This window comes from Vicugna pacos, chromosome 32 (assembly GCF_048564905.1).
Source record: "Vicugna pacos chromosome 32, VicPac4, whole genome shotgun sequence".
Taxonomy (NCBI): domain Eukaryota; kingdom Metazoa; phylum Chordata; class Mammalia; order Artiodactyla; family Camelidae; genus Vicugna; species Vicugna pacos.
In genome coordinates, this window is record NC_133018.1 from 22,762,349 (window position 1) to 22,787,497 (window position 25,149).

Below are 25,149 nucleotides of genomic sequence, written 5' to 3' on the forward strand. Positions count from 1 at the left end.
CAATCTTGGTGTCTGTGGGAAGTGCACATAAGCTCTCAAACCCAAATGCTGTCTCTGCATTTAATTTTTAGAAAAATCTTAAAAAAAAAAAAGATCCTAGAATAAGACAAAGGATTGAGGGCTCTGTTTGATCATGGTCTCATGCAGTTTTCCAAATTCCCGTGACATTGAATTCAGCCCGGGAAGAAGGAGGGGAGAGAGGCAAGGCGATGTGGGATTAACTCTGTCTCCCCCCAGGGTCTGGTGGCTCAGGGGGTCTCAAAGTCAGCGTAGTGAGTCGGGCACCAGCAGCTTTAAAACTGAAGTGAAATGAAATAGGAAATATCAGAGTGTCTTGTATGTAATAAGCCTAAATTATCCTTTGAAACTACTCTGTCTATGTGTCCGTGTGTGCAAACACATTCATCTCATGCGTACGGGGTTGCATTCCTGCAAGTAGTAGAACATCCTGAAGCTTCTGTAGATTGTGCATCCTTCTTTCTCAAGGGTGGCTTTCCTAGGGAAGCCGGGTTGGGGTGGGGGGTGGGGCGGTGCCTTGAAGGCCACTTTTCTCGGACTTTCCCTGACCCGAGGGCTTCACCTCACCCAGCGGCTCTTCCGAACCATCTGTTCTGAGTAGCTGACGCGAGTCAAACTGAAGAAAAGGGGGCAGTGTTGGTCTCCAACATCCGTGCTTGTCACAAAGCGAGAATGAAGAACTCAGTGCTACCTTCTCACTGAGGCATCAAAGAGGTTCTTAAAACAGTGCTTTTTTTGAGGATGCCATCTTTGTGTGTGTGTGTGTTTTTGTATTTACTTCCTTTTTTTTTTTTTTTAAATTTGGTGATATTCTCCGATTTCCCCCTTTTGGTAATTTCACGGCGCTCCTCCTTCCTTCCTTCTTCTCTTCTATGGTTGAGTCGATACGCCATGTACATCAGGATGATGTGACGGGTGCTGTGTCCTTCTCACTGTGTCACATCTGGAGACACGGAACTTCAGCTTCTCCCATCACTGGTGATTCTTTAAAAAATGTATCAAATCTCTCTGTGTGTGTAAATAAAGGCATGTGCACTGGGGTAAGGCTTCCTGTCAGTTACGTGAGTCTTTCTCAGTTTCCTCACGTCCCCCATGTCCAGGTGTTATATTCCTTTGTCATTAGTAAGTGATTTTTGACACGGCACTTGTAATTTCTGTCCTGGTCCAACTTGCCCTCACTGGGTTTTGCATTCATTATGGTTCTTGCCTAACTATGTAGGTTTTGGCTGTTTTTCACACCTGACCTTCCTATCCTCAAAGATATTCTTGTTTTTTTAAGCATTTTTATTTATTTAAAAAAATATTTTCCCCTTAATGGAGGCACTAGGGATTGAACCCAGGACCTTGTGCATGCCAAGCATGCGCTTTATCACTGAGCTGTACCCCCCACCCCCTTAAAGATAATTCTTCAACTTGTATCATTTATTAAAGAGAATAGCTTGTCTCTTGCCCCCAGGTTCAAACGCCTGACCTCAAATTCTTCCCATCACAGATTCTAATTCCAGACATAGCTTCTTAAACTTTTGATCCAAGAAATTCTCACTAAGGTTTGTATTTTGAAGGTTAGTTTCAGGATCCTGAGAATACTGGGAACATATTCCAAACAAAAACTCAACATATCTCCATGGAATTGTCAACAGTTGTTCGGAGACAGTCATCATTGCTCTAGAGTTTTCTAAGGGGACATCTGAGTCTTAACATTTCGGTAAAGATTTTCTCCAGAGCTGGTTCTGTATTATTATTACTATTATTATCGTGGTAGGGTGTTGATAATATATCTCCTTGTATTCATTCTGCCTTTGTTACTACTCAAGTCATGAAAAAGCACAGAGGAAATGAAATTGCACTGAGGATGGGACCAGTAGAAGGAACGAGTGAAAACCTTCTCCTTGCATGCTTTTATGTCCAGTGACATACACTTGGAAATGATGAAGTTTTAGGTTAGCTTGGGTTTATGATATTAATCATTTCTGTTGACTCCCTGGCCTACTGCTGCCTGACAAACCCCCCTGAACATATAGGGTGGCTTACAACCAGCACCGTGTATTTTCTGATGATTTTGTGGGTTGGCAGTTTGGACTCGGCTCTGTGGGAGCTCTCATCCCGGACTTCCCTGTGTCTGCTGGGCTCACTCGTACGTTCGGCCGAGGCGTGGCGGTCCCCGCGTGGCCGCCTCCAGCCTGGGGGCCTGGGTCTCTCTCCACCACGTCTCATTATGAGGCGGCAGTGTCCCAGCGGGTGAGGGTGCTGGACACGAGGCTTGGAGGTCACCGCTCACCTTGCCCTGCGCGCTGTTCGTGGTGCGAGTCACCAGGCCAGCCCAGAGTCTAGGGGCGAGGGAATCGGCTCCACCTCTTGATGAGAAGGACCACCGTGAATGTGGCCTTCTTCAGCTACCTTACCTGACGGCTTTCCGGCAAACCTAAACCTTCTGTTTTATAGATCCACGGGCGTGTATACATTAAGCCCGTGTCCTCGTATATACACATACGGACTCAAAATATACATACATTGCATTCATATATAAACCACCTTTTTAGTCTCATAAAGAAAATATTTTTCCTAAGTGGAATTGCATCGAGATACCTGTAGGACCGGTGGCTCACAGGTCTCGGGCGCCCCGACCTTCTGTACTGCAGCGCGTTTGTTGGGCTGAGCTCGGCTTCGGCTTCCCCAGCCCGGAGGGGCAGCTAGTTCACGCAGCGGAATGAGGATGAAGGCGAAGGTCGGGCGTGGGAAGCGCTGGCGGAGGGCTCGTTGCTGCCGCGATGGTAAGCCGAGTCCTCGTTGCTGAAAACACCCTGAACTTTCTCTTCTGTTGCAGAGATAAACCAAAGTGCCGATCACCTGCACGTGTTTCTCCTGATCTGCGGACTGAGGCGCGTCAAAGACCCGCTCTACCTGGTGGACGCGTTCTCGGGTACGCTTCCTACCGGGGCCCTTTGCTTGCGGGGCTCCCCGTGGGTCCCCGTCTCCACGCGTCTCTCTTTAGGACTCTGGGTTTCCTGTTTTTTGCACGTTAGCAGAACTGTTCCTGGCTTGTTACTTGGGGAACAACCAGGAAAACAGCAGCGCTGTCTGGTTGGTTCAGTGGTGTCTTACTTTCCGGTGCCCTCGGCTTCAGAGGAAATTGTAAAAAAACAGCCTATAATTGTAAGACTAAACTAGCGTTGTCTGGAAAGATTTTACACCTGTCGACTTGTATGTTATGTTTGGAATTTTGTTGCATTGCTTAAGCTAATCTCTAGATTCTTCAGTATATTCTCTTTTGGGGGTTGGTAATTAGGTGTATTTATTTATCATTTATTTATTTTCATGCAGGCACTGGGGATTGAACCCAGGACCTTGTGGATGCTAAGCACGTGCTCTGCCACTGAGCTGTACTCACCCCACCTTCACTATATTCTAAAGTTCATATTAAGTTGGCGTATCTGTCCTAATTACCTGATAAATTAGGTGTCTGAATAATGCAGAATGTTCTAGAAAAAAATTTCCTTAATAGCCTAAAATACTCAATATTTACATTTTAAATAAAGATAATTTAAATGGACTCATAGGAACAAGAGCAAAATGATATGGAATAACTTACATTATGGAGTAATGAACACTAAACTGAATTATGTTTTCAGCTGTGACTGAGAACGATTTTAAAGGTTTTTTTTTTCTTTTTTCTCCCCAAGAATGGCATCAAGAAGAGCCCAGCGTTTACATGATGATCGTAGGTCCGGAAGTAAGTTGATTTGCCATAAGCATTGTTTTTATCTGTTTTCCTCTTTACTCCTTTTACGTATTTTAAAAAATTAGTTAATGCTACTCTTCTGACCAGAATTTTATGTCTTTCTTAAATACAGTAAGTCTGTTTGCCTTTTAAAAATTGAACTCTTGACCAAGGTTAAAGATTATGAGGCTCTATAATAAGCCTTTGCTGTTAATTTATTGCTGCAAAGGATAACAAATGAGCTTTTCAGAGAATGCAGAGTCATGGAACAAAAGCCAGTCTAAGTCCGCGCATGAGGCAGATGTTCCGTGTGGCCCAGGTTGTCTCTGAAACTCCCTGGAAGCGCTCCGCAGACAAACCCAGAGCTGTTTGGTTGCCCGATCGCTGGATTCTGTAATGCACTTGCGCTTAGGAGCCACATGGGGTGGAAAATAAGTATCTGTAAGCACGAGAAATGCAGCCTGTGCACAGGGATGTCCGTGCCTGATGGTGGCCGTCGGCCGGGGAACGGAGGCCCGGGGAGGGCTTGGCGGTGCCGCCTCTCCTTCCCTGGGACTCCGGGACAGCCGCTCCCCCTCCGCAAAGCCGGAGCAGGTGCGTGGGCTGTCCCTCCGTTGGGCTCAGCGCTCAGGACCCAGCGTCTGGGTGCAGGACCGCTCATCTCATGAAAGTGATTTGCTCCAAGCAGGTGCACCGAAAGTCACCCCCGAGGCCCCCGTGGGACTGACCCGAGCTGCACCTACAGCCCACGAGTTAGTTTGCTTGGGCGGAGCGACCAGAGAATGAATGAGAGAAAGCAGAGCCAGGACAGGGAGCTCTTGAGTGAAGGGCTGTGAAGGGTCATGATGACAGCGAGTCGCTGGGCCTCAGGCTCATGGCCGCGAGTGATTGACAGTTCTCAAGCACTTCTTCCGCGAGGCACTCCGCTATCTATCATTAAAACCCCTCTAGGAAACGGGGAAAGACGTCCCTCGGTTGCAGGTTTGCTGGTGAGCACCTGGCACCGCGCCGCGCGCGCACTCAGCCCGGGGCGGTCCTGGGGTCGGCTCGCTTCCCCTCCGCTGACGAGGGAGCCGCATCTCCCAGACCTAGGTCTGCCTGCCACCCTGGGCCGTCTTCTCAGCTTGTCCGGACCTGGATGCCGGCGCCGGGGCTTTGGACCTGACTCGTTTCTACCTGCTGTGGTCCGTCCGGGCTGCTGTCACCAAGTGCCGCAGACGGGGTGCCGACAGACAGCAGAAACTGACTTCCCGCAGTCCGGAGGCCGCGCGTCCGAGAGGAACGCGCCAGCCTGGTCGTGTTCTGGGGCGGGCCACTTCCCCGTTCTTAGTCACACTCTCTTGCTGTGACCTCACGTGATGGGAGGGCGGGGAGCTCTCTGGGTTCTTTTGTAAGAACGCTAATCTCATTCATGAGGCCCCACCCTTGGGACCCAAGCGCTGCCGAAACCTCACCCCTCACGTCACCTCGGGGGTTACGATCCCAGCATACGCATCTGGGTGGGCACAGACATTCGAGCCACACAATACCCCTGCCTTGTAAAAGGTCTTTATCCAATCTGCAGGGCAACAGGAGCCCCTAGCACAAAAACCTCAGTGTCATCTTAGCAGACGCAGTAATTTGAATTTCTGGAATTCTAAGGCAGTGCTGAATCCAGTGAGTCACACAGCCCTTCCAATAACTGGTTTCAGTATTGATTCCCTCCCCCCGATGACAGATTTTAAAACCAAAATACCCAGATACGCATTTCAGGTCCTCCGATCCTTCAGCCAAGGCTGGTTAGTGTCTCTTAAGTTTTGTGTTTGTTTGGCTTTTTCTCCACAGCCGGTGGCTGGTGAGTGTTCAGCCGCTGGTTCTGTCGGGGAGGGTGGGGAAGGAAGCCCTATGTTCTAAAAGCTCTATTTGCCTATTTCCCTGGTGGCAAAGCTTTAGCCATGGCCAGTTCCAAGTTACCAGGCAGACGTCACCCGACGGAGTCAGGATTTCTTTATGCACAGTCAGCTCTCGTGAGCAGATAAGACCAAATGCCACACAAACACACACCAGAAACAAGCTGCATTAAACAATCTGTTTTTAAACAAAAAACAAAAAACCAAAAGCCTGAACGGGTCTGTCGTCTGCTATTCCGTGTCATTTTAGAAAAAGGCTAATTTTTACCCCCAAATTGATTTCATGATTTGCTCCATAATCTAGAAACACTGACTCGGGCCTCACTGGATGGGGTGTGTGTGTGTGTGTGAGAGAGAGAGTGAGACCCCCAAACGTATTTCCTCTTGGCTGCTTCCTCGGTGGAAGCCCCTCCCCGGGTCTAGGCCTGGCTCAGGACTGTAAGATTCCCAAACGTCCGTGCCCTTTCAGTGTCAGGAATTCAATTTAGCATCACTTCTGCATACAGAACTAGGCGGTGGCTGAGACGATTTGCCCTTGAATTTGAGTATCTGCTGCAGTGCTATGGGTTAACGTGCTGATGATTTGGAAACGGACTTGAGACGTGGCCAGAGGTCAGATCTTGGGACACACTGAAATTCTCCCTTTAGCCATTATCTCCGGGAACGGATGAAGCGCATACTCCACATAGAGCGTTACAATTATTTTTGACGTCCGGTGTGGGTACACTCTTCCTCCGTTCATTCCCTTCTTGGTTAACTGCTGAGCTCGGAGACGGAATAGACCCTGTGAGCATAAATGACCCGCTTCTGGAGGGCCATGTGCAGGGCCTCTCAGCACGAAATTGCATTGCCTCACCGCATTGATATGTCTTGGAAGAGAGGCTTGGTCTGCTGTTTGGGAATAACCACGGTGCGCACAGCACTGATTCCCTCCCGACCGTCTGTCCACGGAGCCCGGTCAGACAGGAGACGCCGATGAAGAAACGGCACAGCTCAGCCAGTGCCCCTCGGCCGCAGCCTCAGCCCAGCTTCAGCCACAGGGAATCTACCAGGAGATTATGAGAGCCGTCGAGGGACCCGTTGGAGAGGCTGAAGGCCAGGTTCGGACGGCATTCCTCTCTCTGTCCCTGGGTCATTCCCTCCGAGGCCCACGGTCCAGTGTGGGTTACACCTGCATCCCGTAAGGAGAGGACCAGGCACCTGACCCCACTTCCCCCAGGCCACGTCAGTGGGAGGAAGTGAGGAAGCCCCCCCCCAGAGGAAGCCGGAGGGGTGAAACGGACACCAGATAGTCAAAGAGAAAAAAACTGATGATCGTGGTGGAAAATGCAGGTCACCTGTTTGTTTCTATGAACCATCAAGCAAGAACTGAACACGTTTAGAGGTCACCGTGGAAATACGTGTGGCCCGTTGTGTTTGGTCCCCGGCATTTGTTCAGTGCTTTTCCGTCAGGGAAATGGAGAGGATGCTCTTAGCGGTGAGAACGGTGCTCAGCTGCAGTTGAACGCAGTGATTACCCCGTTATTGCATCACCCTTCACAGGTATGTTGACGTTCGTGAGCACAAATCCAATAGGAGGCTTGGATATCTTTGTTCACTTTCCTGTTCATTTACGTGAACAAAATGTATATTGTTACATATCTGTGCACTCATATGTGTGTGTCAATGCACGTGTGTATATATATGTGCATATATACATGTACATGTGCAGGTTGTCAAGGAGGAAGAGACTTTCCTGTCCCCTTCCAGGTCCTTCTGGCCGGTCTGAGAATTAGATTGACATGAGACAGATGAACAGGAGAAAAACCACACAAAAGTTTAATTACACATAGGCATGGGAGAGACCCAGGGACGCTGAGTCGAAACCTTCGCCTTAAACACCATCCTCAGCTCCAGACAAAAGAGGATGTTGAGGGAGGAGTTTGGGGCCTTAAAGGGGAGGAAGGCAATTGACACAGAGACGGGAAAGCAAAAGTTTGGTGAATAAATGTTAGCTGGGTCAGGCAGAGACAGTGGGACCCAGAGGGGAGTTTTAACAAGCAGACTTTGCAGGCTCCCCGCCGTCTACACGCCGAGTTCACACCACCGTGGTCTCTGGTGGTGCTCCCTTCCTGGAACGGGTCCTCCGTCCACACTCTTTTAGGCGGTTAAGGAGAAGGTCGAAGGTTCTTCCTGGGTCTCTTGGCTCTTGATTGTTTGCAGCTGGAAATAATAATCAATAATAATCCACGTGCCAAAGAGACATTTTGGGGCGGTAGGTTTCGCTCTCCCACTTTTATTGTGTAGGTGGGTTCATTCCCCTCGTTACTCATCCCTCCAGGGAACGCTGTGTGGCAGGCACGGGGACACAGCGCAGTGAGCAGAGCAGACGTGGCCCTGCCCTCGAGGCGCGTGCAGTCCGGGTGGGAAGACAGAAGGGAACAAATAATTGCCGGCAGGGGTGTGTCTGTCATTCACCTTCGCTCCCACCGCGTCCTGTGACCCAGCCCAGCAGGCAGATACCACCCTCTTTTGAAGCTTACGACTCTGCTTTGAGATTGGCACTTCCCTGCCCTTCCAGCCATTTAAGAGGGTGGAGTGAAGGTGCTCAGAATTGGTGCTGCTGGGCGAGGGTTATTCTTCAGACGCCGTACCTCGTTTTACGTCTGTGGTCATCCTTAGCAAGAGCATTTCAGACAGCTAGACCTCAGCTCCACGGGCCATCTCCCGCGTCTTTCAGCGCTGCTTACTGCTGGCGAGTTCATTAACACCTTTGGGCCACGACTGCATCCCCTGGATCCTCGGAGTGTGGTTCTGCGTGGCCGCATAGTAGCGTGGTTGTGGCTGCATGCGAGCTGGGTGCTCTGTTCGCCTCTCCGTGCCTCAGTTTCCCCGTCTGTAAAGTGGGCAAGACTAAGAACATGCTACCTGCCCCACAGTTTCTCCTGAGGCTGAAATGAGAGGCCTCCTGCACAGCGCCTGGTTGGCAGGCAGCGCCCTGTGGGCGTGAAATGCAAGGGCACCCCCTGCTGGTGTCCCCTTTCCATGATGACACATGAGGACCTTGTTTGAGCTTCAGGGTGGCTCGCGCTGGGCGTTGGTTTTCTATTAAAGCTCCTTTGATCTTCCCAATCCGCCCGTGTCAGCCAAGCGCGTGGCTCCCGCTGGCAGGGGGTCTGCAGCCGGGGCGTTTTCTGGTCCTGTCTGATAAGGAGCCGGGGCAGTGTACACTCTCCACGATAATTTCTTGTATCGGAGATGATTTTCCTCAAGCCTGGGCGTTGAGACAGTGCATTTTGCTAGAAAATAAATGAGCTTAGAAGGAGCAGATGAGACTTTTCTCTGTTGCTTACGGCAGGTTTGCTTTTCAAAATTTCAGAACGTGAGCTTTCGTTCAACAGAAAATATCTTCCCTTCTTTTCTCCTTTATCTGGTGTCTTGATCCCCTTGGCTTCGCTAAGAGATATGACAATGAGCTGATGCGGAGGATAAACCCTTGATGCCGTTTGTGCTTTGAGCGGGGAGGTCGCTGTTACACCTTCAGTGAAATGTCAGTTTATTAAAGGGTGAGGTGTTTCAGCTGTCTCGTACAATTTTTTTCCCCTTGATGAATCATTTTCCTTTAAATAGTTAATCAAAAGAGCAGACACGTGCTCATAAAATTAAAAAAACAAGAGATTTTTTTTTGAAATGGGAAGGACAGGGGGAGGTTATCAGGTTTATTTCGTTTATTTAATTTTAGAGGAGGGACTGGGACTGGAGCCCAGGACCTCGTGCATGCTCTGCCACTGAGCTACACCCATCTCCCCGCAAAACAGGAGGAATTTTTAACTAAAAATTATCATAAGTAAAACATGCATGTCAAAATTAACATGTCGCGCCAACAGGAAGCTTTCGTTAGGCTGATTTCTCTTTCATGATAGGAGGTCAGGGCTATCAGGGAATTCAGGGGTTTAAGGTAATTTGAACGAAAAGAATCAGACGTGGGAAGTGGAAGGGTGGAGCCGGCTGGAGATCATTCATTCAGCAAACACTGTCCACCACAGAACTCGCATGACCTTGGGGGGAGAATGGAGGCGAGATGGACAAGAATCCCAAACTACTTTTTTTTTTGACCAATGCAAAAAAAATTTTTTAATTAGTTTTGAATAACCTGGATATATATAAATCTTTTTTTTTCCAACTGGACATTTTATGAAATATAAATACAGATCAACTACACCCAGTGAAAATTTAGTGTGCTAATTGAGAGGTGTTGTGAGTTGAAATATACACTGGGTTTTGAAAGCTTAGTGTGAGAAAAAGAATGTCTGGTAGGAGATGGTAGAAAAGTTCGGGGGGAGATGCCACCTCTGGTTTGGATCTTGGGGCAGAGTTTCTCAGGTCCCTTTTGCCTGTGCCTTGGGGATAGATGGGTTTAGGGGTAGAAGGTGGCATTCCTGGTGGAGAGAGTGACATGCCATTAGGAGAGAGGCGAGAAGTGGGGACGTACAGGTGGCATCCGTGGATGAGTGAACAGGCAGGCAGGGAGGGGTTCTGGGGGGCACATTCACTTTATATGAACTATTCCATAAAAAGGCTTTGCATGAAAAGCAGAGCGTGGCCAAGAATGCAGTCTCCAGCGTCAGGCTGCCCGGGCTCGATCCTGGCCCGGCACCCTCCCTGCTGTGTGATCCTGGCTGAGCTACACCAGCTCTCTGAGCTGCGCTGTCCTCTCGCCTAACGTGGGGACGACGCTGACAGCATCGTGGGCAAGAAGCAATGCGTGCGTAGGACTCAGCGGGGATTAGGCCCAGAGTAAGCGCCCGGTGGATGCCGATGTTAACAGCTGCCACCAGTAGTAATGTGTGCCCGGCTGTGAGTTTTTTCTTTAAAAAATCTTTCGTGGAGTAGAATTGTGCGGCCTCCTCCTGTCCCCCTCTGACCCTGGGGCTCCTGCCGGAGGGCTAGGGGCCGGAGTGAGGAGGTCTCCATCCGGTGCGTCCTGGGAAGATGACCGCCCGCAAGTCCACGGCGGTGACGCGCCCAGGGAGAAACCGATCAAAATGCCGCTGGCAAAGGAATAGATTAGGAGTTTGGGATCAATAGACACACACTACCATATTAAAATAGACAAACAGCAAGGCCCTGCTGTATAGCACGGGGGAACTGTATTCCCTTTCTCGTAATGAGCTGTAATGGAAAAGAATCTGAAAAAAACGTGTGTACGTATGTGTATGTGTAACTGAATCGCTTTGCTGTACACCCAAAACTAACGCTGTGAATTGACTACATTTCAATTAAAAAAAATAAGAATTTTTTAAAAAGAGAGTGGGCCCTCTACCGGAGGGGTGAAGAAACCCATTGTTACAGGCATCATTTCAGGCCTGGAGGGGCTCCCGGAAATAGGACATTGTCAGAAGCCCCCTGAACTTCTGGTTGGCAGGCGTTCCTGCCAGCATCCGGCGCGAGACGTTGCTCAGGGCTCCCAAACAGGGCTGCACCTCCAGAGCGCAGCTGTCAGGGTCTGGTTGTCCCCAGACAAGACCCCAGCCTGCATGCCACCCGCGCTGCGTGTGTGACCATGACGCCAGGGGATGCCCTGCCAGCAGGAGGCGCACACAGACGATGCGCTCAAGGTGGGAAAGATTTCATTCTTCCGAAAAAAAAAAAAAAACCTCATTTGATAGGTCTGAATGTTCTATCCCCCCCACCCCACCCCTCTTGGAGTCAAAAGGTACCTAAGTGTCCGAGTGTGAGTGGAAAATAGGGCGCAGAGTCGGGGCTCGGCAGTTTCACTGGAATGTGAATTTCTGATGGGAAAGCAGAGACATTAACGCAGGTCAGAATGTTTCGGCAAACAAGTTTTGGCAGCTGAGTTTGCTAACCATTAGAAACAAACCTGTTGCATTTTTCTGGATAACGCCAGCATTTGGGTTTTCTTTAAACGAGTGGATTTCTCATCGGCGGCCACTGAATCGTGTCTGGTGCATTTTCATCACACAGTAGACTCCATCCTTTCGCCAGTCTTAGTTCTGAGTTGCCCTATGTGCAAGTACATGTGTTTAATATTTTCTTTTTCCTTCTGCGCTGTTCCTGCAAGTTTGCTGTTAAAATACATTAAACTATAGGGAAAAAAATCCAGGAATCATTTCAAATTCCTTATCCATCCACATTCACAATGTTGGCCTCCAGAGTGATGTGGTGATGTCAGGGATGTAAGTGAGCTTTGCATTACTGGTTCCTGGGGATGTATCTCAGTCATTTGAGTAGTTTGAAGGATTTGGGGTTCAGCACACATCTGTGGCATGCACACACACACACACACACAGACGCACACAACATTTCCTTGCCAGACCAAACTGGAACGAAATTTCTGGAAGACACAGAATTATTTCAGTTAGTATGATAAACTCTAGGGGTACCATCCTAGTCATTAAACCAACTTGGTTTGTAAGCCTGATACCTGCTGGTAAAGTGTGAATGAGAAGAGAAATTGAACCTGCTTTCACTTCTGAGCTCATCGGCTGTACCAGGACAAGCCGACAGACACCGCGCGAGAAAAATGTGTTCACACCTGCATCTGCCTCTGCTGTTGAAGAAATGCTTCGACTTCTGTGTTACATTTGCATAAGCTTAAGAACATTTTGGAAGTTATCTGTATTCATTGTTAATAAAACCAGTGGAGGGATGGGGCGGGACAAAGCCAGTCTGTCGGTTGTTTCCGTAGAGAGTTTGCAGGCAGAGTAACTAGATGGGACAAATGTCTACTGCCACTTCACCCTCAGTGGGTTTACAGGAACCCCGTGACGGGTGGGAAAGAATCCTTTAAGGGGCTCCTGGTCCCTCTGTAAGTGAAAACCCCAGAAGAGGTCACGGTGCGCAGAGTGTTCCGGTTTGGTTTCTGATGGTCGGGCACGAGGTGCGTTCATCTGTGGATGCTGCGATCGCCTTCAGGGTGCGGTGGCTTTTCCTTCCTGGGACTGTGGCGCCGTCACTGGGAAAGTACACGTCTGCGTTAGGTGTATAGATATTTTTGTGTTCGTGATGTAATCTGCAGCTGTCATTCTTATTCCTTCTAGAACGGCTTTGATATTTAACTGTTTCCTTCTACTGTTGATATAGTAGTTACTATGTGTCAGAAATAGTTGGAAGCACTGAGTGTGTCTGAGCTCATTTGATCCTCCCAATGGTCCCAAAGTGTGGCTATAATTCCCATTTTACAGATGAGGAAACCGAGGCCCAGAGAGGTCCATTAACGTCTGAACAACCACATGGGCTAGTGCATGGCTTGGGGACGGGTGTTGGCCTCGGTGGTCTGTCTGCGGAGCCCCACTCTGCACAGAGGGACGACTGTATTTGCAGATTTCTTCACACTTTCCCTTAAGTCCTCTTGCCTCCCTATTGCTTTGTGGTGTCTGGACTCAGGGGCACTGTTTCCTATTTCATTTGTTTTCTTTTTTTTCCCTTTCTGAAACGACTGCGTCTGTGGCCACGATACGCAACCCTCTTAAGACGTAGATTCACTTCCAGCGCTTCCTAAGGTTTATCCTGGTCTCTTTTCAGGTTGACCCAGTGTTCACCAGGGAAGTGGAAGCCAAAGTGAAGAGGTAAGGGAAGGGCACTTGACAGGCGCTCTGCAGGAGACGGAGCCTCGTGACCAGGAAGTGATCCCCGCCCCCAGCATTCGCCGTGTCCCAGGCTGTGTCCCCAGCACACTGCAGGCGATCCCACCTTTAATCTCTGAAGGGTCCCGGGACTTCTTCGCTTTTCCCATTTGCAGTCAGGACGCTGATATACCGGGAGCATAAGCTGTTCCCGGGGGAGCGGCCGAGGGGCCACACGCGTGGAGACCACCCCTGCAACCCGCGTGGAGGTGCTAATTCTCACTAATCACTTTGGCCAACACTGCAAAGAAATGCCCGCTGGTGAAGGTGAAGATGGCCGCCGCCCCTCCGGAGAGCGGCCTGTCAGCCTGTTTGTCATAAGTGGCATCTGTCTGCCAGTAACAGAGACCCAGCAACGCCGGCCTGACACACACTGGGGCTGAACCGCCCACGTAGAAAAGTGACGTCGGGTCGGGGGGAGGGTGCAGCTCAGTGGTAGGGCCCGTGCTGAGCACGCGCACGGTCCGGGTTCCATCCCCAGTCCCCCCGGTAAACATAAAGAAGGAAAGAAAAACATAAACCTGATTACCTCCCCCCACCAAAAAAAATTCCAAAAACTGGGGAGAAAAAAAAAAGCCTCATGTCTTTGGTCCAGGACCAAGTAAGACCTCAGAGACGCTGGCTCCTGTCTCTCTGTCCTGCTGTCCCTCCCCGTGGCTTCTGTCCTCCAGGTGACAGTGGCTGCAGAATTCCACCCCGTGCATCCGGAATTTCCAGTGGGGGAGGTGGGGAAGAGCAAGAGCCAAAAGGGTCACCTCCCATTTGGGTCAGCCGCCCCTTGATGTGATCTCGTCACAGCCGCACAGTCCCACGCCCCTCCCACGGGCTACCCATCAGCCAGGGGGCCTGGCAAACACTGACTTTACCCCCACGGCAAGCAGATGTCTCACGTTGCTCAGACGTGCACAACGCACACGGGGTGAAGTACAACCACGTAGGCCAGAGGGCGTGTTGTCAGAATCACGAGGCTGGTGGGGGGGGTGGACGCTTGGGGAAAAATGTCACTTTTGTTGGATGGAAAACAAGGTAAAAACCTGTAGAAGTGGTGGGAACATGAGTACTGGTTGAGTTTTTTTTTTTTTTGACTATTTTACTATTTTACAATTTCTCTTTCTCTCTGTATGTTACACATCTATTATTATCTTTCAGTGTCTTTAAAAAAATCATTGGGAAAAAAATTTGAATTATTAGAAAAGGTTTGTTTTCTCAGTCGTTCTCTGCCTCCCGCTGTCTGAGAGGCAGGTGTGTCCCTTGTCATGCGTGTTCAGGGTGAAGGCAGGCGTGTTTAACCGGCTCCCGCCCCCACATCGAGGGGGAAAATAGATTCTCAGCCCAGGATGGTGTCGAACCCTTTGTCAGCAGTGCTTCCCTTGTGATGTAGGGTCTTCGTCCCAAATTGTTGCCTCCCCTTCTACCCGCCCCTCCCTGTTAGACGCCAGCCATAGACTCCCTCTCTGCCCGTGTTGTTGCAGGACCCCTGGGGTTCGGCTGATGGGAGAGATGGCTCAGGAGGACCTGCACGCGGTTGTGAAGAACTGCTTCGCGGTGGTGAACAGCTCCGTGTCTGAGGGCATGTCCGCCGCGATTCTGGAGGTAAGGACGCAGCGTGCGTCCTGAAGGTGGAGGTGTGAGATTGTCCGCCAGCCCTGTTCGCATTTATGGAGGTTGTGCCCACCTCGAAGTTAAAAAAAAAAAAAAGCAAAACGGCATTTCCTTGGGAGCTCGGAAGTGGCTGTTCAGTGCTAGCTGGGACTTCAAAATGCCACTGTGTTTCCCATGGCCATTCTCCTGGCCAGCCCCAGAGGGAAATAAAACTCAGGTGGCGCCGCCCCGACTGGCCGTTTGTCTTCAGCGGGAAGGCGGCGAGGTGGTGAAGGGCTGGGGCAGGGCACGGGGTGGGGGTGGGTTTTGTGGGAAGCCTCCTCTTGCCTTGATTGCTGCTCCCTGTTTGCAGTGTGTTCTGTGATCCCAGAACTGCGGGGATGGGAACGGGTTGGGCTCCTGCACATGGCAGGGGTGGGAGATAACAACAGCTTGGAGGGGGGGTCGGTGTAGATGCACCCGGGGGTGGGGACAGGGTCAGATGCAGTCTGTCTGTCTAGCATTCAGCTCAGGAAAACGGCTAAACCTGCTCGGGCTAAGTGTGCACGCACATCCCAGCGCCACTCCGCAGTCCCAGCCCGCAGTCCCAGCCCGCAGTCCCAGCCCGCAGTCCCAGCCTGCAGTCCCACCTTGCAGTCCCAGCCTGCAGTCCCACCTTGCAGTCCCAGCCCGCAGTCCCAGCCCGCAGTCCCACGCAGTCCGCTGCCCGAGGTACCTGTGCTTCGCAGGGAGAGGCTGAGATGAGAAGCCCCTGGTCTTGAAATCCTGGCAGGCTCTGGCTTGGCCGCGTCCACTCTTGGGAAGGGGGACTCAGTCCAACCTCGCAGCCCTTTGCAGCTTCAGCTTCTCGCTGCGCGCCTGACGTGCCCGGTGTGCCACTGGGACGTGTGAACCGCTTTGCGCTGGCGACTTGCGGTGGTCACCAGCGGGCGGCCCACGCGAAAGGCTCCTCTCCTTTCCCCTGCGTTGCTGTCAGTTCACGGCGCGCTGGGCTCCTCCTGCAGGGCGACCTTAGCCAAGAGGCGTCTTGCCCTCCTGCCATCGCCAGCCTTCAGTGCTGGATTTTGTTCGTCGCGTGGACGGAATCCCCTCCAGCTCTCAGCACAGCAGACGCGGTTTGCGCCCTAGTCTTCAGCAGGTCCCAAAACCTGCTGCAGCAAAGGAGACGTGTGGCTGTCGGTCCTCCAGGTCTTTGAGTCACATCCCACGTTCCCCTTCTCACGGCACTGGTTCCTCACGTCAGTGTCTGCTTAGAGACACGCTTTTGTTTTTACCGTATTTCTAATATCCATTTACACCTTTGGGGCTCGTTGAATTCACTGGTGCAATTTGTGGACCTCAGTGTTCCGGAGATTATGGTAAGTAATTAAAGCAGGAAAAAAAGAGGAATCTTCCCTAAATTTGAGGAAGGACCGATGTCATACGCCTCGAGCTTTCTGTTCCCGTGGCCTCCTTTCAAAAGCCAAAAAGAGCCCAAAGCAGAATACGTGGGCCGGGAGAGACAGACTCCACCTGCGCCTGCAGTTCCAGGGCTCGGAAGCTTTCAGAGCACAGAGCGTGGGTTTGTGGCGTGTCCCACCTCCGCAGACGTCTGCACCTCAGCGTCTCAATCTAAGCGTAATGCTGAGCGTCAGCCCCACTGTGGGTTAAAATCGGCCTGGGACGGCAGGTGTCGGAGCGGCCTTGTGCTCTCTGTATATAGGCTTTAAAAAGGAGGGACCTTGCAGCACCCGTCCCTGGGCTGTTGCTGAATCGTTCCTTTGTATGTAAATTGACCCCCCTCCCCCTGCTTCTTAAGAAAAGGTGAAGTTGAATTCGGGAATGCTTTTTCAAACCAGCACACCCAGCATTTCACTGCAGGCGACTCGCTGTCAAGTCCCCTCGGCTTCCAAGGGAAGGAGGAGAGGCAGCTGTTGGCAGTTCTGACCGTCTCGGAGCACCGACGCGGAGTTCCCTTCGAAACCTCCAAAGTAACCTTCGGGCTGAGGGCTTCCGAAAGAAGCTGACTTCAGAGGCGTCGTAAAGGGTGTGTTTCGTTAGAATCCGCTCGGGGGACCAGAGCGGTTCCTCCCGGAATAAACGCGTTACCACTTCTGGAGGAAACGTCTTTTGACCTCGCGGGATGAGCTTTGTTTTGTCACGGAAGTGTGTAAAAAGCCCATTTGATTAAACCCGTTTCTTGCTGGTAAAATCCAAAGATCGAGCTCTAGCTGGACACGTGGGCCGTGGCGTGAACGTTCCCACGCGAATCTGTTGTCTCCACTGTGGGCTTGTTACGAAGTTGAATTCTGCATAGAATTAAGTTAAAAGAATACAAAACATCATTATTTTTTTTTTATCCTAGTCTTCCTCGCTAGTGTCTCCTCCCTGCCATGGAACACACGCACACACACACACTACCCTCCAGATCAAAGCTCTCACTGCGCAGGAGAAAGGAAGGCCATCGTCTAAAGCAGAGTCACAAGGAGATAATTCCTGGGCTCTCAGCGTCCAAGCCCAGGTCCTAGGGACTAAAGATTCATTTCAGGGCTTCTCGAGGGCAGCTGTGACCATCGTGTGACCTTGGCTAGTGTCAAGGTGTGCATGGCAGACGGGGCCCTTCCCACTTTAGAACGTGAAGGGCCTTTTGACTTGTCACAATGGGAAGGGTGCTACTGGCTTTGAGCTTGGCTGCAGGGGAGGGCAGTGTTTTTCAAGGTGCAAGATAGTCCTTGCATCCGACAGCCGCACCTGCCATGCCCTTGGCGTCTCGGTGAAGAAGGGCTCCAACCCAATGACTTAAGTGCACTGTGTCTGCACGTCGGGAACACTGGGAACAGCCGCGCCCCCACCTGCCCTGTGCCTGCATGTTGGAGGGCACTGGGACCAGGCATGTCCCCACCTGGCCAGCAGGGATCTTTGTCCTGCCCACACTCTCAGTCGAGGCCAGTGAAATGTGGGCAGACGTCTCTGCAAGAAAACCTGGACCACGGAGCTTTCAACGTGCATCAGAATTCCCCCGAAGCTTGAAAAACCGTAAATACAGGTGACGGCATCCTTCAAAAGCCCACTGTACCGCGTTGGCGTGGAGCCCTGGCGGCTGGGCTTCTCAAGGCTGTTCCGCAGCGTGGACTGGGGCCGTGCCTCTGGAAAGCTCTGTCAGCCCTGCTGGAGGCGGTGGCCCAGAGACAGAGGTGTGCAGGAAGGCTGAGGGTGACACCCCCATCCTCCCAGCGGAAGGCTGAGGGCTCATCGGGGGCGAAAGGAGCCCAGGGACTACAGGCCGGACCAGACGCTGGGTCGCCCTGGCGCCGCGCCTTCCCTCTTCCCGGCTCCGGTTTGAAGGGCTCCCTGCTCCGGGCGCCCCGCTCCCGCCCCTCCTCCTTTCTCTGTTCACGCGTCTCCAGGCACCGTCTGGCACGAGACCTCACGGCCCGGCCCCCAGCAGGGCCGCCTTCCCGCCCCGGCGTGTCCTGGGGCCTGCTTTCCCCCGAAGACACAGTTACTTTCAAAGGAGGTGGCTTCACACCTGAGGAAAGGGATTTGAGACTCAGCCCTCAGCTTCTTCACGCCGCGTCTTGGAGGCGAAAATGCCATTGCGACGTGCTTACTCGTTCGTGAGGCGCCTCTTTTCTTAAAGACGGTTTGTTTGCTGAGAGATGACGTCACAGTTGGTTTTCTGGGAGCTTCTGGCCTTCGCAGTGCATTTAAGTGTCTCCTCCCAACTCACAGGGTCGCGGCCCAGGTTGAATTTCTTTTTTTTTTTTAAACCGTTTTTAAAGGTTATACCCCGTTAGTAGTTACAAAGCACCGGCCCCGTCCCCTGTGCTGGACAGCGCCTCCTTGCTGCTTACTCTGTGCGTGCTGGTTCGCACCCCTGCGTCCCTGCCCCCGCCCCGCTGGTGGCCGCTAGTTTCGCCTGTCTCTGCGAGTCTGCTGCTCTTCTATCCAACAGTGTGCTGTGTTTTTGGATTCCACACATACGTGACATCACAGAGTCCCTGTCTCTCTCTGTCTGAGTCACTTCGCTTAGCACAGTGCCCTCCAGGTCCGTCCATGTTGCTGCCAATGGCAGGATTTCCAGGTGGCAGTTCATCTCTTCTGCTGAAACGCAGCCTCCCTCAGAGGCAAGGAGCGCATCCTCTGCCGTCTCGGACCCTCCCCCGGAGTCCAGCCCAGCGCCGTCCGTGACCACCAAGCACCAACTGGACCGAGCAGGCCGAGCCCCGCGCAGCGTCCCCTCTCTGACCCGCCTTTCACCCGCTAGCCTCATTGCCCAAGCCTCCCGCGTCCTGCCACCTGCAGGCTGACAATGACTGTTTGCTGAGTGCGGGACAAGGAACGGGCGGGCTCGGTGGCACAGGGCCCTGCGGGTGTGTCGGGTGCTTGGTGCGCGCTGGCTGAGTCGATGTGGAAGTTAAGTCTCTGCAGCAGGAGGTGTGATGGGGTCTCCTTTGCCCGAAACGGGGGTGTGAACTCTGTCATCCTTCGGGTCCGAGACCCTCCGGTGGCCGGTGTTGCCGACCTACACCTCTGCCTCTGCATCTCCGTCTGTAGACTCCCCTCTCGGTCTGTGTGTCTGCCAGGGCGTCTGAAACGTACCGGTATTAACCCTGAATCAGTGGACAACTGTACGGTTTGAATTTGAAAGTGCTCCGGGGGCTGCCTGGGATAGGGGATGGTGGAAATGGGGCCAGCTCTGCCCTGGTGTGTGCGCTCAGCCTCTCCCGAGCCCCTGCCCTCAGAGGAGCTTGTGGGCTGGGATGAGACGATCTGGACCCTCGTGCTGAGATGTGGCCGTTCCGGTTACTCCTCCCCTGTGCTGCTGGGCTTCTGTGTTCCTGAGCATAACGGCCACGGAGGGTCCCTGCCATCACCCTGCGAGACGGAAGTGAAAAATCATGACTTGGAGACCTGTGATTGTGAAACGCCGACAGGAGAGCCTGGCAGGGGCCCGTCGCTGTCCCGGGAAGGCAGGGGTGCGGCCCGGGACGAGCAGGGAGGCCCCTCCGAGTGGCGTGCCAGCGCTGCCCCCCCCCCGGTGGTGGGGACAGAATAACCTCGGGGGCCGGGACAGAAGTGTGTCCCACTCTCCCCCTCCCCCAGCTAGGGCCAGGGTCTCAAACGCAGACTGTCCTGGGTGACACAGAACCGAAACCCAGGTGAGCCCACCAGGAAGCGTGCTGATGCCCACGGAGCGAACCCCGGACTTACAGCTGACGTCCGGAAGCTTCTGGGTCATTCTCCCCACAAGTGTCTGATGGGCACTGACCGTGTGTCCCGCCCGGCTCCGGGCACGTGGGCCACTTGGTGGCCCCTGGTGTCACAGAGATTCCCACCGCCATGTACAAAGCAGCCGAGATCGGGTAACTTGATGCTTTTGAAAGCCACATGTCACCCCTTCAGGGCCAGGGATTTATGACCTCAAGGTAGGCACCACCTGCAGATCCACAGCACTTTAAACGTGCTTGTGTATCGTCAGAGCCAGAGTGCTGGTGACACGGCCCCCCTGCCCCCCACCAGCCAGGGCTGCCTCTGGGCAGCAACCCAGCCCTTTGGGAATGAAAAGGCCGCTTAGAGAATCATCGGGACGGTAAGTCGTGTTCCTCCTGCCCGTGGGGTGCGTGCCGGGGGACCGCTGCGTGAGCTGGAAGAGCGGCCCTCATCAGGGAAAGTAGACAGTCACTAGTGATGTGTGCTCCACGCTGCCTCTGAAGAGGTGTCCGCTGGGCATCTGGAGAGAGGGGTTTCTTTGTGACGCTGCAGCCATTAGGGCAGACGAACCGTGACAGTGCAGAGCTTTCCAGGACTGGCAGGCGCAGGAAGCCACGAAGATTCTGTGCGTAGTTTGAAGACGCGGGCTTTGGGTCGAGAAAGCATTTTGTCAGGCGGTGCTTTCTGTGCGGTGCCAGGGGTCCACTTAACAGAAGGAGTTATTCCCCCACAAATTGGCTCATCTCGCCAGAGAAGCTCTTAAAATGGTTGCCACCTCCCCCCGCCCCCTGGCCCCCACTCCTGACTCCTTCCCTCTCTGAACATCCTTTTAGGCAATGGATCTGGAAGTCCCGGTGCTGGCGCGGAACATCCCCGGGAACGCGGCCGTGGTGACACACGAGGTCACAGGACTGCTGTTCTCGGACCCGCAGGTAAGAGGGGGGTCCCGGGTGCTCGGCTGGTCTGAGTCATCTTCGTCCGCGAGCCGCTCAGGGAGTCTGTGATGCACGCCCTTGTGAGGAGCTCTCGGTCCTCCTTTCATAACCAGGAGAGGCACAGTGTCCCTGTTGTCACGCGGGCAGCCACCTGGGCGTGTGCCCGGAAGACACCTAGGACGGAAGTTCCTGGGTTCTGTTTTCCGATGCTGCTGGTGGAGACCGTGACCTTGAGCAAGTCACGTCCCCTCTCAGACGCGTCTGGAGTGGGGGCTCTTCAGATACGGCCCTGTGCCCCGAGAACGCCTCCTGGTGTTCAGGAGAGGGCACGGGGCTGGTCACGTGCAGCCCCTCGAGACAGTGCGTGGAAGAGGCAGGGTGGTCGTGTCAACACTTGTCCGTAGGCAGGTGTGTGTCTGAAATGAAAACAAAGGCCGGTGCAGCTGGCAGTGGGGTCAGCTGGCGGGCCTAAGGGTCATTTGGGGCACACGTGGGTGCCCGGACCTCCCGGGACTCATGTGACGGGGTCCCGTTCACCAGGAGCTGAGGCTCCCGGGATGTAGCTGCACTTGAAGCCCTCGGGACCGTGTGCAGGGCGTGGGGGTGGCCTTGGCCTGAGTCTCTTTATTTGCTTAATTTATTTTTTACTGGAGGTGCTGGGGATGGAACCCAGGATCCTATGCATGGTGAGCACGCTCTCTACCGCTGAGCTGCACCCTCGGCTCCAGTGGTAACTCTCGCTCTCAGAGGCATGACGGGGGCTGAGGCGGCTGATGCACTGGGCCGGGCGGTCGGAGCCTCGGGCACCGTTACCCTCAAAGGAGGGCGCTGCAGCAGCAGAGAGGGATCTCGGGCGCCTCCTTTGTTCCTTGAGGCGCTAGATTTGAAAATCAGCACATGTTCTATGCCGAGATGTGGGGATTTATACTTAAAAGCTGGGGTCGGCTCAAATATTTGGAAGTTCCATTTTTCAGGCTTTCCTACAGCGAATGCTTAATGCTGGATGGTTTCCCCCTCCCTTCCTATCACCCCTTCATTTCACTGCCTGCTGATCACCGAGTCACGCAAACAAGACGGCAGCTTCCCGCCGGGCGGCGTGGGGGTGGGGACTGGAGGTCGTTGCGCGTCACCCGGTGCTGGGCGGCCACGGCCGCTCACCTGGGAAGCCAACGGGAAGGAGCACAGGTCGGGCCCAGGGCTTGTCTGTCACCCCCCCCCCGCAAAAGGCACACCTAACGTTAACGCCTCTTCTTTAAATAGTAGCCCCTAAGCGCCAAAACGATGCCGGGGCCCGAGGAGCGTGTAGCGGTTACTCGCTGACTCTCCAGACAAAGGCACGTTGCTTCTTACCACGTTTTGCATCCCTCAAAATCAGCGCCGGCCAAGCTGTAGGTCATAGAATGTTGTCTCCACGTTGGCAGAGAGGTTTTGTTTTCGTCTCCCCAAACACAATGTCTGTTTATTTTGTAGCTCAATTTCAGAGCTCTGGAACTTTATCAGCGAGTGTGTGAACAGCTGATGGTTTATAAAGGCGTGTGTCGGGCTGGACACCAGGGCAACGGCAGTCAGGCTGTCCTGATTTCACGTCACGGTTTTTGTAAGATCTTCCTTTTGATATTTGCAAATAACTGTCCTGTCTCTGGCAACGCCGAGTCCCGTCCGCCGGCTGCTGGCTTCCTGAGAGCCCCCAGACACGGCCCCGCGGCCTTCCCAGAGTCAAGGCCCGGGCTGATTTTTGGTTCCAGCGCTTTAACGTTCGTTTTACAGAGGATGTTATTTTTTTTAAAAAGCCCAAAAAACAACAACAACAAAAAACCCCGAAACGCTGTAGGTTTCACACGGGGGAGGCTGCAATTTTTTTAACACATTTTGAAAAAGTGCGCTAGACACGGATGCCACACACAGCTTTGCTTTACCGTTGGACTCAGGCTTGGACCTCGCGCAGGGCGGGAGCCGCGCTTCAGAAACAAATATGCGTGTTGGAGACGTCCGTGGCTGTGTTTCTGGTCGTCCGGGCTCAGGTGTTGAGATGCAATTGGCCGCTGGTTGGTTGCCAGGGTTTGTGATTTTCAGACGTGCATCCAGGTTTGTGTGAGAAGCGGCGCCTCACTGATTAGGAAGAGATTCCGGCCAGAGTGCCAGCCTCGTGTGAACAAAAACACTGCGAACCAGATCAGTACACAAAGAGTGCTGAAGCCGTCAAGTCCTCAGCGGCTGCCGCCACCCCCCAGCGAGGACAGGCCTGCAGCCCGGCCTCTGCAGCCACTCCCAGTGGTGCCCTCTGAGGGGGCTCAGAACAAGACAGGGCAGGACACTGGCCCTCGATAGCTGGGTGCTTGTCAAAGGAATGACTTCAATGAGCCCAAATGCTTGCTCCCTCCCATACACAGAAAAGTGGTGAATTCTTTAACTCGAGGTGCCTGGTTTTCTTTAGTTAACAAGTCATCTTTTAATGTTCCAACTCCCTGGTCTCTTGTAAAGCTCCTATATGTCCTAGCTCCTCCCCCACCTCTTCAGAGCCGTCCGGCAGAGCCATCTGAGGCACTGTCATCCGGGCCCGTGTCCTCCCGCCAGATAAAACCTAACACTTAACTTTTAGGCTGTGCGTTCATTTCAGTTGACACTTGTAAAGGTTTTATGTGTATATATAGAATAGATAAAGTTATCTAAGTATCTGTATCTATAACTATATATATAGTTTTTTTTCCCATAAATGCTGTTCACATCCTTGCTAAATCTGGAGTTAGTGGTTCTGCTTTTGTTTTTATTCCTGAACTGAGATGCTACGTGGTAGACTGTACATTTCATACCCCGCTCATCTCCTTGTCGCAACGGAAAAGGAACTTCACAGATGCTTTGCCTGAAGGGTAGGAATGGTTGTTACAGGACACCCTGTATCCCTTTGTTCCTTTTGTGAACCTGTTTTTAAAACAGAGCCAACCGTGGGAGCCGACGCGTGACTTTCTCCCTGACCGTGTAGCTGGGACTCGGTGGGCGTCCCGGGCGGGGAGTGTTTTCCAGTCACCAGGACCCTGGCCTCCTGCTTCCTCCTTCCAGGTGCCCTGTCTGTGTGCTCCCGTTAGGGCCTCCCCATCCGGCACCCCTGAAGGTGGAGAAGGCTGCAGCACGTGGGGCGCCCAGAGGGGGACCGCGGTGGGTTCTGGGCACGGTGAAGGCCCCCAGGACCCCTGTGTCAGCGCGGATCTGGCCTTGGAAGGTAAAAGATGCGCCAGCAGGGACGACCTGAATGCGCCAATCAGCCTGGACGGCAGAAGTGAGGTCTTCAGGGAACAGACCCGAGGCAGATAAACGGGTGTGACCGAGGGTTGGGTGGATGGAATAGAGAAGGAGGAGCCGACTGGAACTGGCTTGTGCCAGGACAGGTGGTGGAAGCTCTGGTGTCTGAGGCAAGACATGGAGTCCCCAGTGGGTTATGGCTGCCTGGCGACCACCTGCCCCAGGGGAGGAGTGGCCCGGCTGAGTGCCCCTCGCTGGAACTGGGGTCCCCTCTAAGAGCTGAGAGCAGCCCCCTCGTCCCCCACACTGCCAACAGCTGGGAAGAGAACAGTGGCTTTGGTCCCAGGACTACAAGGAACTGAATTTTGCCAACAACCATGTGCGACTCAAAGAGGAACCCGAGCTCCAGATAGGAGCTCATCTCGTGAGTTGCAGACCTGAGGAACTACCCAGGCCAGGGCTTTGGGCCTCCAGGAACCAGGACGTAATAGACAGCGTTTGTTCTGCACCAGGAGAAGACTAGCACTGGGAGGAAGGCGAGGGGAGACTTTGGGCAGAAGGGAGTAGTTAGGTTCATTTATTTATCTCTCAGTGGAGGCACTGGGGATTGAATCCAGGACTCGTGCATGCTGAGCAGGTGCCCCACCACTGAGCTCTGCCCTCCCCCCAGGGAAGATCTTTAAGTGGCACCCACGTTGCTGGAGCAGATGATAGAGAACTGCTGATGCAGGCGGGATCTCTGAAGAACGGCTGAGGTCACGATGCCTCACATCTGAGGAGACGGAAGCCCATCCAAGGGAATGCCGGAGGGCCATGTGTCTCTTTCCCCTGAATTCCCTGCTCTGTTCCAGTGCTCCGTGAGCAGCCGGAAAGACGAACTCACCTTGCAGTTGGGTGGGGGCAGTTAGAGACAAGCCCTTGGGAACCCACTG

The 25,149-nt window shown here is 53.0% G+C and overlaps 1 protein-coding gene across 7 annotated transcripts in view; it reads left to right on the forward strand.

The window, feature by feature from the left end:
* Window positions 1-25,149, forward strand: part of GLT1D1 (glycosyltransferase 1 domain containing 1) — a 107,734-nt gene that overhangs the window by 37,069 nt on the left and 45,516 nt on the right. For all 7 annotated transcript variants that reach the window (XM_072953628.1, XM_072953625.1, XM_072953627.1 and 4 more), the window contains 5 exons: window positions 2,843-2,938; window positions 3,699-3,748; window positions 13,150-13,193; window positions 14,723-14,843; window positions 20,879-20,977. In XM_072953628.1, the coding sequence (XP_072809729.1) occupies window positions 2,843-2,938; window positions 3,699-3,748; window positions 13,150-13,193; window positions 14,723-14,843; window positions 20,879-20,977 (410 nt within the window). The remainder of the gene's footprint in view (window positions 1-2,842; window positions 2,939-3,698; window positions 3,749-13,149; window positions 13,194-14,722; window positions 14,844-20,878; window positions 20,978-25,149) is intronic.